The sequence below is a fragment of the Trachurus trachurus genome (genome assembly GCF_905171665.1).
Source record: "Trachurus trachurus genome assembly, chromosome: 9".
In the NCBI taxonomy this organism is placed as follows: Eukaryota; Metazoa; Chordata; class Actinopteri; order Carangiformes; family Carangidae; genus Trachurus; species Trachurus trachurus.
The window spans coordinates 22,732,475-22,748,479 of record NC_139895.1 but is presented as its reverse complement, the minus strand read 5'-3'; the positions used below and the strand labels follow the sequence as shown (position 1 = coordinate 22,748,479).

The window sequence follows — 16,005 nt, the reverse complement described above, 5'->3', positions numbered from 1 at the left end:
GCAGGGGTGAGCACAACAGCCCTCAGCTCCTGGAGGGGAGAGGGAGGTGCACCAGTCCAGTGATGAGTAACACTGAGACGGCTGGACAGGAGGCCCAGCAGCCCCCACCACTGCCCTGCCTCCTCCTCCCCGGCCCAGACAGCAATTACTTTGCCACATGTCAGCTAAAGAATAACTGGTCCCGATTCCCTCAATTGACTGGTTGATGGGGATATTTCTACCTGGTTATTTTCCAAAATAATATCAGATTTCAGGTTTCAGCAGGTTTTGATATGTCTGTTTATTATGCGGCAGATACATTTTTGCCAGCATGACATTTTCTACCATCGCTTTCCTCACACTGGGTGTTCATGTGTGAGTTCTTTATCCAGACCAACTGCAGGTTCTGCCTTGGTAAACCACACAGCACACTGCCACTCCCATATTTGTCCTGTGATTGAATCACGCTTTGGGCTAAACCTTGGCGTTCCCTTATGTCTGTTACCCCAGCAGTGCCTTGACTGTAACTCTTATACACACAGTGATTTCACATACTTTTGGAGGCATTTCAATGACCCAAATTGAGCCACAAAGTATTTCACAGCATGATTAATGCAATTGTGGTGAAATCAAACTTGAGAAACAAGTTTTGTTCCTACTTGAATGTCCCCAGTCAGCCGGCGTGTCGTCTAGAATTTGTCCCCAAATCTGCCTCGTAGCAGAAACATGCACACACCCGCGCACACACACATATGAGAACACCTGCAGCCATAACCCTCTGTGACACCACCCAGGAGGCCGGAGGTGCCAATCAGCCAGGTGTAGATGAGAAGTTCCCAGAAGGCTTGATATCCCAGGTTCATGCTATGTCAGGCCTGGTTCAGCCCTCTTAGAGCTTGATCGACAGAGACAACCTGGCCTTGTCACACATAGCCTCAGGACATGACATGGAGGTTCACCTGGGGATTGTAGTTTTCCTAATAGCCCCGTGCCTCTGCAGGCAGAGCTGCCGGAGCCATTAGTTTGCTTTCCTTTTAGCAGCCTCTCTTCCTAAGCTCCAGCAGCAGCAAGAGGGGAATATGCTCAGGTAATGACCTCCAGCCACCTCTCCGCCACTGTTGTTTGAGGTGGTGAGAGACATAACAGCTGAATTAACCCAAATTGCAGCATGAAACTCCAATGGATGTCATTGTGTATAAGGAGGGGGGAAAAAAAGAAAAAGAAAAGAGGCGCGAGCGTTTCCAGTTGAATATTTAAAAGTGGTCGCGAGCAGCAGCAGCAGAAATAACAACCTTTACCCTGATTGCCTCAGTACCCTGGAGGTGGGGGGCATAAAGTGGAACTGGGGGAAAAGGAACAGAGACGGAGCGGGGGAGAGAGAGAGGATCTGCATGCACTTGACCTTTTCCCGCTGATTGAACTACCTTGTTTCTAACTCCCATTTCGAATTCCACGGAGTGCCCACAGAGACTGTCATTATTCCACAGTCTGCAGCAGGGAAGCAGAGGTCACAAGGTATTTTTCACGGTGAAAAGGTGATTGACAGCTATCTATGGCCTCCATACCTCGCCCTGGATGTCTACTTATGCAATCTCATTTTGGAGCTTGCTGGGTTTGCATAGCCACATGAAATATATCATTCATACTTTCATCACATTGCTATATTGCAAAATCCAGAGTATTAAAAGAGTTGCAGTGTATTTCAGGGAGACAGCCATGTGATATTGGTTGTACTAGTCTTACCTCATGCATACTACAGCCTCCTCTGTCGTGTTGGTGTCTCAGCGCTGGCACACAGAGGATCATTTCCGGCTGGTGGCATCCCACAGTGCCATGCCTTCCCTCTGCCCTCTGCCTTCTGCTGTGAGCACGGGGGGTGAAGCAATCTTATTGCCTTGGGAGGTGAGCTTGAGGAAGAGGGGCTCTGCTTTAGTTTTGGTCACAGCAGGATTTGGGTTGAAAAACAGGTTCCTGGTTCCAAAGCTTCTGAGCTGGCATTTGGGCATCCCAGGTGCAAGGCATCGAAACCCTCTGTCTTCGCCTGCCAGGGACTGGGGGTGGGATGGGGGATGTAAGTGTCCACAGTCCCTTGCTGTCCCACAGGAAATGACACACGGCCTGTGCCATCTCAGAGCCGAGCCCACCACAGACTGACCAGGAGAGGCAGTGAGGAGGTGTTGCACACTCCTAGCAGGAGTTTTTGAGTGGGCTCTTCATTATAAAACTCTAAATATAAATGTAGCTATGGTCCAAAATTCAAACTCACAAAGTGCATAAGTAGGAGGCCAGGTTGCCGGACAGTAGATTTCCAGTCTTTTATGACTGTTTTCCTATTTTGTCAGTCCATCCAAATCACTAGGACAAAACAGCACATGTAGAGAGGTCCAAATATATATTTTATCTATGTATATGGATAATGGACCTGAACTTAAAAGGCTATTTTCTAACCAGTCAGCATGCTTTATAATACCTACCACATTTATGCAGACAGTTATACGTATAAACCATACAGCATTAAGCCAGGGATCGAACTACCAACCCTCTAAATAGTCGACGACCTAATGAGCCACAGCCTCTGTTAAACAAATATTATTGTTTTGAATTAAAAAGAGGAAATTCACCCTCATTTCCTAGAGAGCTACAACCTTACCCCCAGAAATGACTTCTTCCATATTTGTGCCGGTTATTTTCAACTTCAGTGAGCTGGCTCATACATTTCAACCTCTCGGCCATGATTGAAATTCACAGAAGGTGAATATTGATCAGTGTGTTGGTTTCTATATGGATCCTCTAAGGAGAGCTGTTATGCTGGGAAAATGCTTAAGAAGTTTATGTGTGAACAAATTAAAGCTGTAGAGTTTGATGTTTTGGTCCGAATCAGCCATGAACTTGCACCAAATTTTAAAACCATCCTTGGCTGTGGTTTTTCAGTCTACTCTAATAGTGCAGAGGGTTTGGCAGAGGAAGCAGACCACAGTGCAATGTTGAAATCATTGCTCCAGTGGGACATTTAACTACAGTTCCTGCGGTTTGCTCCTCAGGCTCATTCTCATCTTGACATGCATTGGGTGTTCCGTCATTTTAGGTTACAGAAATGGTGAGTTTAATTTGCTGGATTGTAGGTTTAGGGTTAGGGCGTGCTTTTTTTTCGCTGACCTCTTGATGCCAGCTCCAACTCTGAACCTTGACTTCTACAGTATTCGCCTTTGCACAGATTTCTAACAGCCAGTTCTCAACACCCCTCACCCGATAGAGGAGACATAACAAACCCAATGTCTACCATGGAGCACCAAGTTGTTTATGCCTTTCTGTTGTTGCTAGGCAGTGAAAATGTTTTTGACCCATCAGGTAACTTGTTTTTTGTTAATGAAGTGATAGAGGAGTGTGTTGGCGCTGTCAGCCAGTGAGGTGTGACCCAGCAAACCTCAAAATACCTCTCACTGATAGAATCTGGAGAGCAGATCTATGCAATAAATGTACTGTTCTGATGTTTCACCACGGTCCAATAGCTGGATAAATGATGCTATATTAAATAAGAAACAATGCAGGCTTCACCTTTAAGGAATACTTTAATTAAAACATGTTGCCTCTGCTGAACACTGAACCACTGACATTAAATCTTTCAAAATAGCTTTCCATCTTGAAAATTTAAGTTTCCTCTCCTCTCCTCTCCTCTCCTCTCCTCTCCTCTCCTCTCCTCTCCTCTCCTCTCCTCTCCGTCTCTCTTCCCCTCTCCTTCTCTCCTCTCCGTCTCTCTTCTCCTCCTCTCCTCTCCTCTCCTCTCCTCTCCTCTCCTCTCCTCTCCTCTCCTCTCCTCTCCTCTCCTCTCCTCTCCTCTCCTCTGCTCTCGTTGGCATGTGTACTGCAGCGGAGTGCCTTGTTGTCTGTGCAGTGTTAAATATTAATTGGGAATCAGTGGAGGACTTGTCTCCTAAATGATAGAACAGAAGGGCCCGGGCTTGCCTCAGGCAGCCTGCAGGCGCCTTTCTTCTTCCATTTACCTGCAGGCCTGTGCACCAGCACTTCCTCCAGTCTGACAGGCCTGCCCAGGCGCCTCCAGCCTCCCCTCATCTCTCCCACTCGCTCCCCTTTTTTTCCATCCTTGCTGCTCTCTGCTCTGGTTCCTTTTCTTATCTCTGTATGCACTCACAATCTCTACCTCTGGGGTCCTTTACTCTAAACCTGTGTGTGTGTTTGTGTTGTTACTGTGTCCATTTGAGTTTGTGCATGACTGTGAATGCTGCTGGCTCTTAGCTGTACATGTAAGAAAATATTGTCACAGCGCGGCATATTCTCTTACAGACGGGAATGGGGGGGTTTGACATAAATCTTTCAGGTCAAGATTTTAGCTTGTTGTGTTTCATTCTTGTCTCTGCGTCCTGCTTTGCTCTTTGCCTCATCACTGAACGGTTTAATCTCTGTTTCCTTTTTGTGATGTTTCCCCATAACTATCCTCACAGTTTATCTGTCTTTTTCCTATCATCCTTGTCATCTGCAGAGGTGCCCCGAGACAAAACAACTCTGGCACCGGCCGCTTCTTTGTGCACCGGCTAGATCTAACTTGTAGATGACTGTGCCTGATGGACCTAACTAAGCTGCAGAGATTTATTTGGAAAATCAAACCAGCCTAACCTGCTGTCATTATTTTCACTTTGTATCTATTTATTTACACTGGAGCACAGCTAGTCACGACATCTATTGAAGGTGTATTGTGAAGTGGCAGCGTTGAATGTAAAATAGAAAAACATAGATAAAGAGGAAAGGGCAGCATAGAAGCAGGATATAAATGGAGGTGAGTAGGGGGAGGGACTGACTCTGATGCCATAGGAATGAGTTCACAGGCCCATGAGCACAGGCCTAATCGCACATGACAATATCGGCTGGTGTGCCAGTCGCAATGCATAACCACCCCACTGCTTGTGCTGACTCGGGGTATTTGCTGATAAAGCTCTGCTTTCTAGACCATGCTGTATGCACAATGAGGGTGGCCCAGGCAGGCCCGAGGGCTGGCTCATCACAGGCTGCCCACAAACCAGGGCCTCAGCCCCCTCATCTATATAGAACCATACACTCCACTAAGCCCTTTAGCCAGACTTGATTATTAAACAGTGAGCAGTTTTGTGATGAATATAGTTATTTTTTCCATTTATAATCCATTATGTTGCCCATCCAGGCCCATAAATTATTGCAAACGGAAAGGGCCTGGTGAAACTCTAAAATGAGGTCGTGGCTGTGAGGGGGGCTCTGTTCACAGTGTGAAACTCTCAGTGTTGATATTATTCCATTGAAATGCCCTTTTTTAATGGAGAGGGGTGGGGGGTGGCTGCCATAGGAACAAACATTGAGCTGGTTCTTTTTGTTTGGCCGTTTTTGTTTACGTAGTGCGGCGTGTAGTGTGAGGTAAACATGTTGCCCCAGTTTCTGTGTTTGTTTGGTGCATGGGTGTCCTACAGAGGGCCTGACATGGCCACGGCTGGCCCGCATTCCTACATGGCTCAAAGAGGGCGTAAACTGCCCGCTGGTGTTGTTTCTGCTGGACGCTCAGCTAGATTGTCAGTAATGAACACGTGCGGGGATTTGAACAGAGAGGGTGGATCCTTCTCTATCATAGCATGCATGACAGAGAACTAAAGGCTTTAAAATGTGTGCCTAAATATCTTTCTCTTTTTGTTTTTTCATAAGCCATCTTCACAAAGGGTAGTGCTGATGATAATGTTTTTGATTCCCCTGAGTGGCAGTAGGTCTGCTCCGGTGGTGCCAGTGGTGTTAATGGGGCAGGAATGCAGGACGAGTGCTTTCCCACGCTGTTAGTTTTCTTCTGCCGGGCGTGTTTGAGACGAGGCTCTGGGCTGGCTAGGCTCTGCTAATGCAGCCAGAGTGCAGACAAATGGAAAGTGACACTTGTGTGTGTAGAATGGTATTTGTGGTGACGCTTTGACTACAGATAATAAAGTGTTCGCCCTGAGGTAATTTCGCCCGGCAAGCACCCCAGATGAAACTCACTTACTCAGAGAGGGAGACGGAAGAGACAGAGAGGGGGATGAAGAGACAGAGAGGGGGAGCAAAGAGCAAAGGAGGAGCACAAAGAGATAAAGAGAGGAGGGAAAAGAGGGTGAAAAAGAGAAGGAGCAGTAAACGAACAAGAGATGTGCAGAGGGAAATTCAAGTGTTTGTAATGTCAATGCGTTATACGTACATCATGCAACTGTTGTTTCAGCGAGTGGTGGATTTTGGAGGTCACAGAGCACAGAAGGTTGAGATTTGTCCTTGTGTCTCCACCTGATTTGAAGTGTTTCATGTTTATTCACCTGCTTTTTAAAATGATAAATAAAGGAGCAGGTTTGCAGCTTAATTGGCTTTATGGTTTTTGACAATTAATGGTTATCAGTGTTGTAGCTGCTAAAGAGAAAGGATGTCAGGTTCATCTGGAGGTTTAAATTTTTGAATCAGCCATCGTTGTGTGTGTGTGTGTGTGTGTGTGTGTGTGTGTGTGTGTGTGTGTGTGTGTGTGTGTGTGTGTGTGTGTGTGTGTGTGTGTGTGTGTGTGTGTGTGTGTGTGTGTGTGTGTGTGTGTGTGTGTGTGTGTGTGTGTGTGTGTGTGTGTGTGTGTGTGTGTGTGTGTGTGTGTGTGTGTGTGTGTGTGTGTCAGGCCATGTGTACAGAGGAGTCCTTCAGGATCAATCAATTCTCAGTAATTTCCCCTACAGCCCATAAAAGCCAGGTCTGTCTGGAAGGAGCATGGGGTTGCCACATCAAACCAGCTAATTAATTTTCATGGCTGATTCAGTAACATCTGGCTTTAGAGATAAATTCTAACGAGAAAATGTAAACATGACAGTGCTCTGGTGGTATAATATTTCACTTTTCTTGGGAGGAAAGCTTTTATAATTTGAACCCAATTAGCAGTTTTGATTGGACACATTGTCCACCATCACATTATACACACACGTGAGACTGTAAAAGAATGATTATATTAACAGACAAACATTTTGCATGGAAAGTGAGGACAGATCTTGTTTTTCTTCTGCTCCTCCGTGGTGTCATCTGCACCTGTGGACCTTATCTGTCTCAGTGTACCGTATTAACCACACACGTGTACTGCCTCACTGCAGGCTCACTATATGACCTCATGCCGCAGCCTGTGTGAGGAGGAAGCCAAAATTAGGCTCTCAGTTTGGTATTTCTTCTATCTGCTTGTGTAGGAAATAGAGAGATTAAATCTTAGATGAGATTGGCTTTAATGAAATGAAAGATTAGATTTAGGAGTTTCATCCAAGTTTTTTTTAACTCTCTTTTAATGATTAAATCCATTTTTGACATTGTGCCATGTCTGCGTGCCTGTGAAGGATCAGTGTGCAGATTGCTTTAACATTCTCATTATCCTCTTTGCTATTTGTGAAACATGTTGGCAGGTTAAAAGTCCAATATGTGGTTGCAGTATGGCACCCAGCATTGAAAAATGTTGTCCAACTACTGCTTCTATTTACATGGTGATTCATCAGTTTAAATGCCCAATTTTCTTGTTATTTAGTGTCTGGTGTTTGATTGAAAAGTAACTGTATGTGACTATGACCTGTTTAAAGACAAATCTAGAGAGAGAGGATTGAGGTGAAGAGCACTTTTTTTCCCGGCTGTCTTACAACATGGCGTTGTTTGATGATTGTGATGACACAAGCAGCTGTGAATTCAGACAGCTCTATCCTCTGAGAAATCACTACAGTTTGATTTTTATCTTTGTAATTATAGATAGCAAAGGCCTGACAAATAATTTCCTTGATTTTTTTTGCCTCCCTGTGTTGTTGCACAGAAAATCAGCCTTGAGATGAACAGAGGGAGATGAGTGTTCCTAAAAATGGCTTTTCTGATATCAAGCAAGCAGCAGGGTTCCTTTGCCTTCACGTGCACTTGAATTGATTAGCACTCTGGCTGAGGGCATATTCAACATGTCTGCCCCCTGCAAGGCTGCTCTTCCCTGTTGATCACTGGCTCATACATGTGCTTCCTCCGCTCTCTCTCTCCTCAGGAAGCTCCTGTGGGGCACTGAGGCTTTGATTGACTGGCGGCCGAGGCCAACAGGACGCCTCTATTATTATCATCTCTACCTCGGCAGAGGGGCGGGGGGCTATGTCCAGGGGGTCTGGCCGACAGCCCCTGCTTTGTGAGCCCAATAGTCAATTAGAGGCAGCACACTGCCGGAGACGAGTGGGATGCAGGGTTAATTGCAGAGGACCAAACAGCTGGCTCTATCAGGGCCCATTGTGTTTGCAGCAGTTGTCACGGCAATTGAGGCCTGGCTGTAATCGCTGACTAATCAGCCCTGTGCCAGATGACACCTCCATTAGCACAAGGCAGGTATTGTTCAGGACGTGAAGCAGCCTCTGGGTAGCCCCTCCTCGCCTGCCTGTCCTTTTACAGCAGCTAACGGAGATGGAGAGACTATGTCATAGACCCTGATCCTATCTGCTAAGAGCTAAACAATAGTCAGAGGTCGAGGGTTCTTCCATGGGACAATGCTGCTGGATATCAGCTGCAACACATTTGACGGGTCAGACTTTTTCCAAGCTAAGGGGTTTTGACGTAAAGGATTTGAAAACTGCTTTGGCCATGAATTATTAATTTGATTAACTTCATTACAGTGAGGTTAAGGGCAAAATGGCCATTAATGGTGGAATGTGGTACTAGACTGTGGACAAAAAGGGGCGTCCCGCTGGCCCAGAGGTCACATAATTGAAGAATCGCCAGTTTCTGAATCCTGTTAGGAACCTTTGTTGCATGCAATTCTCAAAAAGAGAGAGACAAAAAAAAGACCCAGCATATATACTAGCTGCATGATGAGCTCAGCAGCTTAAGTCTCGTGGCTCACACACATTTAACAGGGACGGTCGCTCTCAGGGGAAGGGGCTCAGGGAGAGCCTGGACTGAACCTGACCCCTTGTTGTCTTTCATCTGTCTGGTAATCTCAATGCCTGGTGTTTGCCCTAACCTCATCACAGACTGCGCTCTGTGTTTGGCTGGAGTTTGTATGTATTATGCACTCGTTGTTCTGTGAAAACTTAATTGCAGTTCAACCGAACGCTCCTTTCCCTTCATCTAAACAAGCCCCCCACTCCCCCACCCCACCTCCCGCTCACCATTGAACATGGTCAGAGGGGATCAAAGCGTGCGGTAAGGAGGGATACAGACTTGCAGGAGTGAGTGAGGAAACGCTGAGGGCTTTTTGATGTGCTGGAGCATTTTCTCCACTAATAAGAAGAAACTTCTCCAACCTGCTCATAATTTCAGAACACTTGGAACACTAATAAATGGGCATTTCTGGCAGTTCTCTCAGACTTTTTCCTCTGCTTATTCATTTAAACCTTAATTAAAATGCAAAGCATTCTCATGGTCTTCTGGATTTGGTGCTGCACTCTCACACAGTCTCTGACTCCCTATCTCCTCTCTTTTTTTTTTTCCTCCGTTGCTTGCCCACCCCACCCACCTCCCCCTCCTTGCCCCCTCCTCACCTAACTCCCTGCTCTCATACTCTCCGTGTCTGCCTTTGCTTCTTGTGATCAACACAATTTGACCTCTCACTTGGAAGAAGTGCACAGAATTTAATGGATTTTTTACAGTCTAATCTAACCAGTTCCCTCTTTATTGCTGTTTTGTACCCAGTGGACCTCATCTTTACCAGAGCCCCCTCCCCCCGCCCCCACCCCCCAGCCGCTTCCACCGCCTCCTTCACCCTCACACCAAGAAAATTAGTTCATCAGAATTCAAAATGTACTGCTGGCTAATTAAAGGAGTGTTAATTGAGTGTTCAGAATTGGGTACCCCCTTCACCAAATGCACACAGATGTGCACACACACGCACACACACACATGCATACACAAAAGCACACACGCAATCACAGTGACAGAACTGAGTACACCAAGGACGTTGCGCTTGGGGAGTTTCATGCCAATCAAAAATGGAGAGAAAGGAGAGTGCCCATCCTCCAAGTGAAATGGGATTTCTAGATCATATCATGGCCTACTGCAGCTCAGTCCGGCTCGGTGCTGCCATGTTATCCTATCCCAGCCTTGCTATCTCTGTCTGACCGCTGGAGAGTGTAACGCTGCACAGATAGCCTCTCTCACTGCGTGCATCGTGCTAATGAGGGATGGCATTTAGAGATGTGCTGCTCTGACACATGGGCATTGTGTGCCAGGCACTGGGTGATTAAGGACGAAGGTCAGCCCATTAATTGCCTCCCTGCCATCTCCGCTCCCTGGCGCGTGATCTCTCAGAACTAATGCATGTGTTTGCCTGAGCTTTTATCTCATCTCCAATGAAGTTCAATCATATTCTTTGTTTGTTTACATTCCTTTCATGTGAAAGTTTTTTTTCTTGCTTATTGCAAAAGCAGTGCTAGCCCAGGTTCCCCTGTTCATTTACTATAAGCTGTTTCATGTGCTTGGGAGTGCACATAGCCTCCTGCTCTCAGGAAGGGAAAAAGCATATTCTTCCATCCCCAGGGGAAATAATTAATCCTTACAAGGCTGTCGCATGTCGAAATGAAGCGAGTGTGAAGCATTTAGCCCAGGAGGCATTGCAGGCTGTCGCCCGCACAGGCACCTGTTGTTGTCCCTGCCCTACATTTCATGAGAGAGCGCTGAGCAGAGGATAACAACATGCTCCACTGATGGCAAATGAGACACACAACTGCAGATGCAGGTTTGTGTGTGCGCGTGTGTATGTGTGTGTGTTTATGCCTCTGTTTTCATGTGTTGCGTTTGCATGCATGATCCACGCTGGAGAATGTGCACAGGTGCAGGAAACCCCCTGCCTTATGAGGAGGTGAGGGCTCACACAAAAGGGGCAGTGCTGGCTGCCTCAGAGGGTGTTTATCAGCCAGCACCATCTGTATGCTGCTGCTCATAGCTATGATCTACTGCAGCCTAAACCAATAAGTCACAGAGCGTCAGCCTAAAAAGAGACTCTCTCCTTTAACCTCCATGTCCTCCCTTATAGACTTACTGCTCTGGAGGAGAGAGATGTGGAGACCCTGCACATCAAACACACAGTGTGTGTATGAGAGTGAAATTACGCCCCGGTTTGTGGCCATACTTACTGTAATCAACTTTGCTATAAAATTTATACCATGGAACTTTTTAAAGAAGAAGCTGGAATCAGAAGCATCCAGATGCTCATTTGCCTCCTCCTCCTCCTCTTCTTCCTTTATGCCTGTGGGTTCTAATAACCGGAAGCCTTTGTGGAGCTGAGATGGGTTTTGTAGGCCTGAAAGGCCTCTAATCCCTGTGGCCTGTGAAGTGTGAAACCCTTTGATGCCAGGTTGGTGTGCCAAAGGCTCTGCCTATTGACAAACAAGGGCCAAGCTGGGAAAAGACGGAGGGAGAGGGCTCCCTCGTCTCTCTCAGAAGAAATGCAGGCTCAGGCATGGAAAATATGGACTCAGTCAGTGAGAAGGAATAGAATTAGCCACCCTTTAATGAATTTCCTGGCTGTTTTTATAGTTTTTTTTTTCTCATGTGGCAGTAATTAGGTGGAATGATGGGCATATTGCAGCTGGGGGCTTGTAGGGGCGGCAGGGCACAGGCCCTTGATATGCCTGAAAGCCACATATCTTTCCTCATTTAGACCATGTGATGATCAAAGATGTTTTTTTGCCCTCATGTAAAGAAGATCAGAAAAAATGCTGCCATTCCATTTGCATGTGGACCAGCAATGTGCTTTGAAATGAGCATGTTTTTCTCTTCTGAGCAAATGAAATAAGTCTTCTGTCAGTTTTCCACTGCAAGTCAGAACATCAAAGCAAATGGCACTGCTGTCACCAGGGAAGCAGAGCTTTGCCTCAGTAAGGTTGGTTAGATCTCAGATAGGCTGGTCTGGCACACTCAGCCTAGCCCATTAGGATGGCACCAGGTTCCCTCGCTCCGACTAGAACTAAGTCATTAATGTCAGGCTTTTTGTTTTGTTTTTACAAATTAAATCATAATTTGAAGTCAAGTGTTTCTGATATAGAAAGCATGTTGTTTGCAGGATGAGCCAAACTGACTGGAAAAGGTCTTGCACGAAATTTGGCTTGAGAAATTTACATTCTCTTGTCTCTGCTGTTAAATTCCCAATTTATTTCTTGTATGATATGGATCTTGTAGATTTAATCATTTTCACAGTGGGAGACCCATGGGGTTGTTAAAATGAACTCCCCATGCTATCTGTAATGGAAGCAAAGGAATGAGAATTGTGACTACTTGGCTGTGGAGTCTCTTTAAAATGATTTTGCAATAGGAAAGGAAATGGAGTGAGTCCTAGTCGCAGGCTGCACCCTGCAGACTCCTTGGGTCGCCAGGACATTTGCTGACGGCACAGTTATGGCAGTTAATTTTTCTGCGTTTTGTTAGCTTTTGCATAAAAATGTCATTTTTGAAGGGGTTGCAAGTCATTTGTGGCAGCTGATATATTGCTTGTAAATTGAGTTCTTTTCCCAACCCCCCACCCTTTTTGTTGCACTGAGCTAAGTAGCCATGAAATTGCCTGAATAATGTCGTTTAAATCCAATCTCACCGCGGCCCCTCACCTCTATGTGCAGCCCCCAAACAATGACACATGGTGGGGTTTTTAGAAATTGCCATTTTCCTGTTTGCCACCTCAATTCACAATGCCCAAGCATTGGCTCATTGAGCAAGGGCTATTGCTAGTCTCACTTGCCACGTTCACTGTTGAATTGAATTTTGGAACTGGAGTGGTTTCATATGGCAAACAGTGGAACTGAGCATGTACTGTACGTGAACATTAATAGCAAAGCCTTTGTGATAGGAGCATACACCTGCCTTTTGTCTCTTCCACAGTGTGTTATTCTGTTCATTTAAAATACATAAATGTTGTGGCCATCAATAGCACATGGGCACAGAATGCATGATTCTGCTTCTCTTGATCATTGAAATATTTCATGGACGCACAAACCGTCAAGCATTCTTGACTTGGCTTGCTCTGATATAGTTCACTTTAACCAGGCTAGTAATTCCCGGTAGATGTTTAATTGGTTTTTTTCTGAGGGTCTCTCCACGTACTCCTGAATTGAATAAATGTGGAAATTCTGTGGCCAAGGGTAAGACCCAGTAAGTGATACCACTTATGAATCTCAAATGTGCCACTGCAATTAAACAAGCTTTTATCCCCTCCCCTCTGTCCCTCCTTGCCTGGTATCCAAGGCTAACCCAATTCAATGCTAAAGAGAGTCCGAATTAATTTCACAATGCACTGATTTAACAGCGCCTAAGGTACCAGGCTTTGACAGAATGAGTTTTTAAAAAGATCCATTTGTCTAGGGATGAACTTCCACAGGAGGGTGTGAAAATGAGATGGAAAGAAAGCTCAAATGGAGGAGCGGAGTGATGGGACATAAATGAATGTCAACCCTGATTTACAATTTGCAAACTCTGTTTGGATTGTTCTGCAGTATGTCTGCTGTTTACATCTGGTTTTATTCACCTGCTCTTGTAGAAACACTGACATTTTGTAGTGTGCACTTTAGATGTAGTCTCTGTAATGCTGCCAGGTTTTTGCTGTTGCAGCAAAGTAGTGCTTATTGCAATTGATTGATTGATCTGATTTTGTGGTTGCCATTGCTGTCGGCTCCTTGGATATTTCTGGTAATTAACCCCCCCTCCCCCGACCAGTCTGCTGTTCTCTGCCTCTACATAAACAGCAATTCAAGTGTGACTGTGTGCATGTTTTTTTAATTTTTTTATCTCAATCCTTTCCCTCATACTTTTTCTCTGTTTGTCTTGTAGGTGAGCTTTTGGTGCCCACACATTCTCCACGCTACCCCACTGCGGCAGAACTTGACGCCTTCGCTCAGAAGACGGCCAACAACCCCCTGTCCATCAAGATCTTCCCCACCAACATCAGGGTTCCCCAGCACAAGCACCTTAACCGGACTGTGAATGGATATGACACCACGGGGCAGCGCTATAGTCCCTACCCACATCTCCACACGGGAGGCTACCAGGGTCTGCTCGCCATCGGCAAGGCCTGTGGCTCGTCGTCGTCGTCGTCAACATCTACCTTCGTCCCTTCAAAGGGTGTCCTCAAGAACTCTGAAGGCAGACGGACTAAGCTCTCTCCCGCCCACATAGCTGTTGCCCCATACCCACCCCCCAATAGTAGCACTTTAGCCAGTGGCCACGGCCAAATGGTATACCACACTGGGCCCTCAAAGCCTCCAGAAGGCCCCGGACTGTCAGTTCCCCCGAATGTCACTGTAGCTGGCTCAGTGATTCCTGTAACAGGGGGCCGAGGCCTGGCCCTGCCCGCACAGTCCAACCTCCCCTCCATCCAGAGCATCATCTACCAGATCAACCAGCATTGCCAGGCCCAGGCTTTGCAGCAGGTGTGTCAAGGGGCTGCCACTGCTTCATTAAATTCTAGCCCCTCCAAGCAGGGAACGACTGTCATGGGGGTCTCTTCTAGCTCCTCAGGTGGAGGCTACGTGGTGGGAATGGGACCCCAGGCTAACATGGTGTACACAGGGCCGGGGCTGCCGTCTCAGAACGCAGAGGCGATGAAGACTGGCGTGTACACAGACGGTATGGACTACATTCTTTGGCAGAAGCAGCAGCAACAACATCAACAACAGCAGCAGCAGCAGCAACAACAGGCTGTGCTCCGCATGTACAGTGGAGGCAGCGGAGGAGGGGGCGCCATCAGTAAGTCTCCCGAAACCTGCATTCCAGGGGGAGGGATCATGGCGTCCCAAATGTCCTCCTCCTCCTCCAGACCGTACCACCTGACAGCCAGCGCCAGCGGAGGAGGCGGGCTGGACAAAGTCAGCTCTTCCCCTTTGAACTGCGTGGGCATGCATGGAAATTTCTCAGTGGGTCAATACTTTGCGCCGCCATGGAACAGTGTGCTAGTGACACCTGACAGTGACTGCTACAACACCCAGGAGCTTTTGGGCACCTCCACAGGAGGGCCGGCCACGGGGCACAGAGAGATGGGCTACCCCCACCACCACCACCACTACCACCACCATCACCACCCTGCTATAGACAGCGGTGGGGGTTTGTGCTGCAGCCTGCCCAGCAAGAGCATGTGCAACACATCTGTGCTGAGCAGCAGCTTGCAATCTCTGGAGTACCTGATCAACGACATCCACCCACCCTGCATCAAGGAGCAGATGCTTGGCAAAGGCTACGAGACTGTGTCTGTGCCACGTCTGTTAGACCACCAGCATGCACACATCCGCCTCCCTGTTTACAGATAGAGAGGGGGAAGAAGAGGAGGAAAAGAATCAAGAGTTTGTGAATTTGTGAAGAAAATCAAAGTGAAAGAACCAAGATGTTTTTTTTGGGGCTACGAGTGGCACTGCTTTAACTAGTGTGGGAGCTTAGACAGGGGCAGTTGTTGTGCTGTGTGACCCTAGGTTTGGTGGTTTTCAAGGCAGGCTGTGGGAATCACAATATGAAAGGTGGTAGTGCTTGCCAGTGGGAGAGAAAAGGGATTTCAAGATTCTCCAGATGTTCCATTGTGTGGTTTGCCAATAGGAATTTTGGATTGATTTTCTTCTGTTTTTATTTTTTTGTTTGTTTGTTTCTTTTTGTGATTTTTTTGTTTGTTTTTTGTTGTAATTGTTTTACTTGCCTGGACTTTTTTTGACGAGTATCATAGCGTGACATGAAGTGCATATGGCACTTGTTTCCCCTTCGCAAATACTAAGGATGAAGCTACTGTGTAGGTTGTCACTGAAATGGTCTTAAAAGGGCCAAAGTTTAGGGCTGCTCTCAAATCCAAAACTCTGTAACAGTGCACACATAAACACACATATACAGATACTTTTACAGGAGAAGAATAAGACTATAGGCAGTTCTCGGGTGTAATGTACAAGTATCATAAGGTTGAATTAAAAGGGTAGTACAATATTAGTTATTATTGCTGTTATAATTGATACATAAATTGCACTGCTTGAATCTTGTTAACTTTGAAGTTTGGAATTGGGTAGTTTGGATATGATATATTTAAGAAACTTGAAAACTTGAACCTAT

At 46.3% G+C, this 16,005-nt stretch overlaps 1 protein-coding gene across 1 annotated transcript in view; it reads left to right on the top strand.

Annotated features, from left to right (window-relative positions):
• Positions 1–15,227, top strand: part of fam222aa (family with sequence similarity 222 member Aa) — a gene marked incomplete at both ends in the record, with an annotated part of 45,461 nt that extends 30,234 nt beyond the window's left edge. Inside the window, 1 exon segment of the mRNA XM_083979591.1 lies at positions 13,756–15,227. Coding sequence (XP_083835717.1) covers positions 13,756–15,227 — 1,472 coding nt within the window.
• Positions 15,228–16,005: the final 778 nt, after the last annotated feature.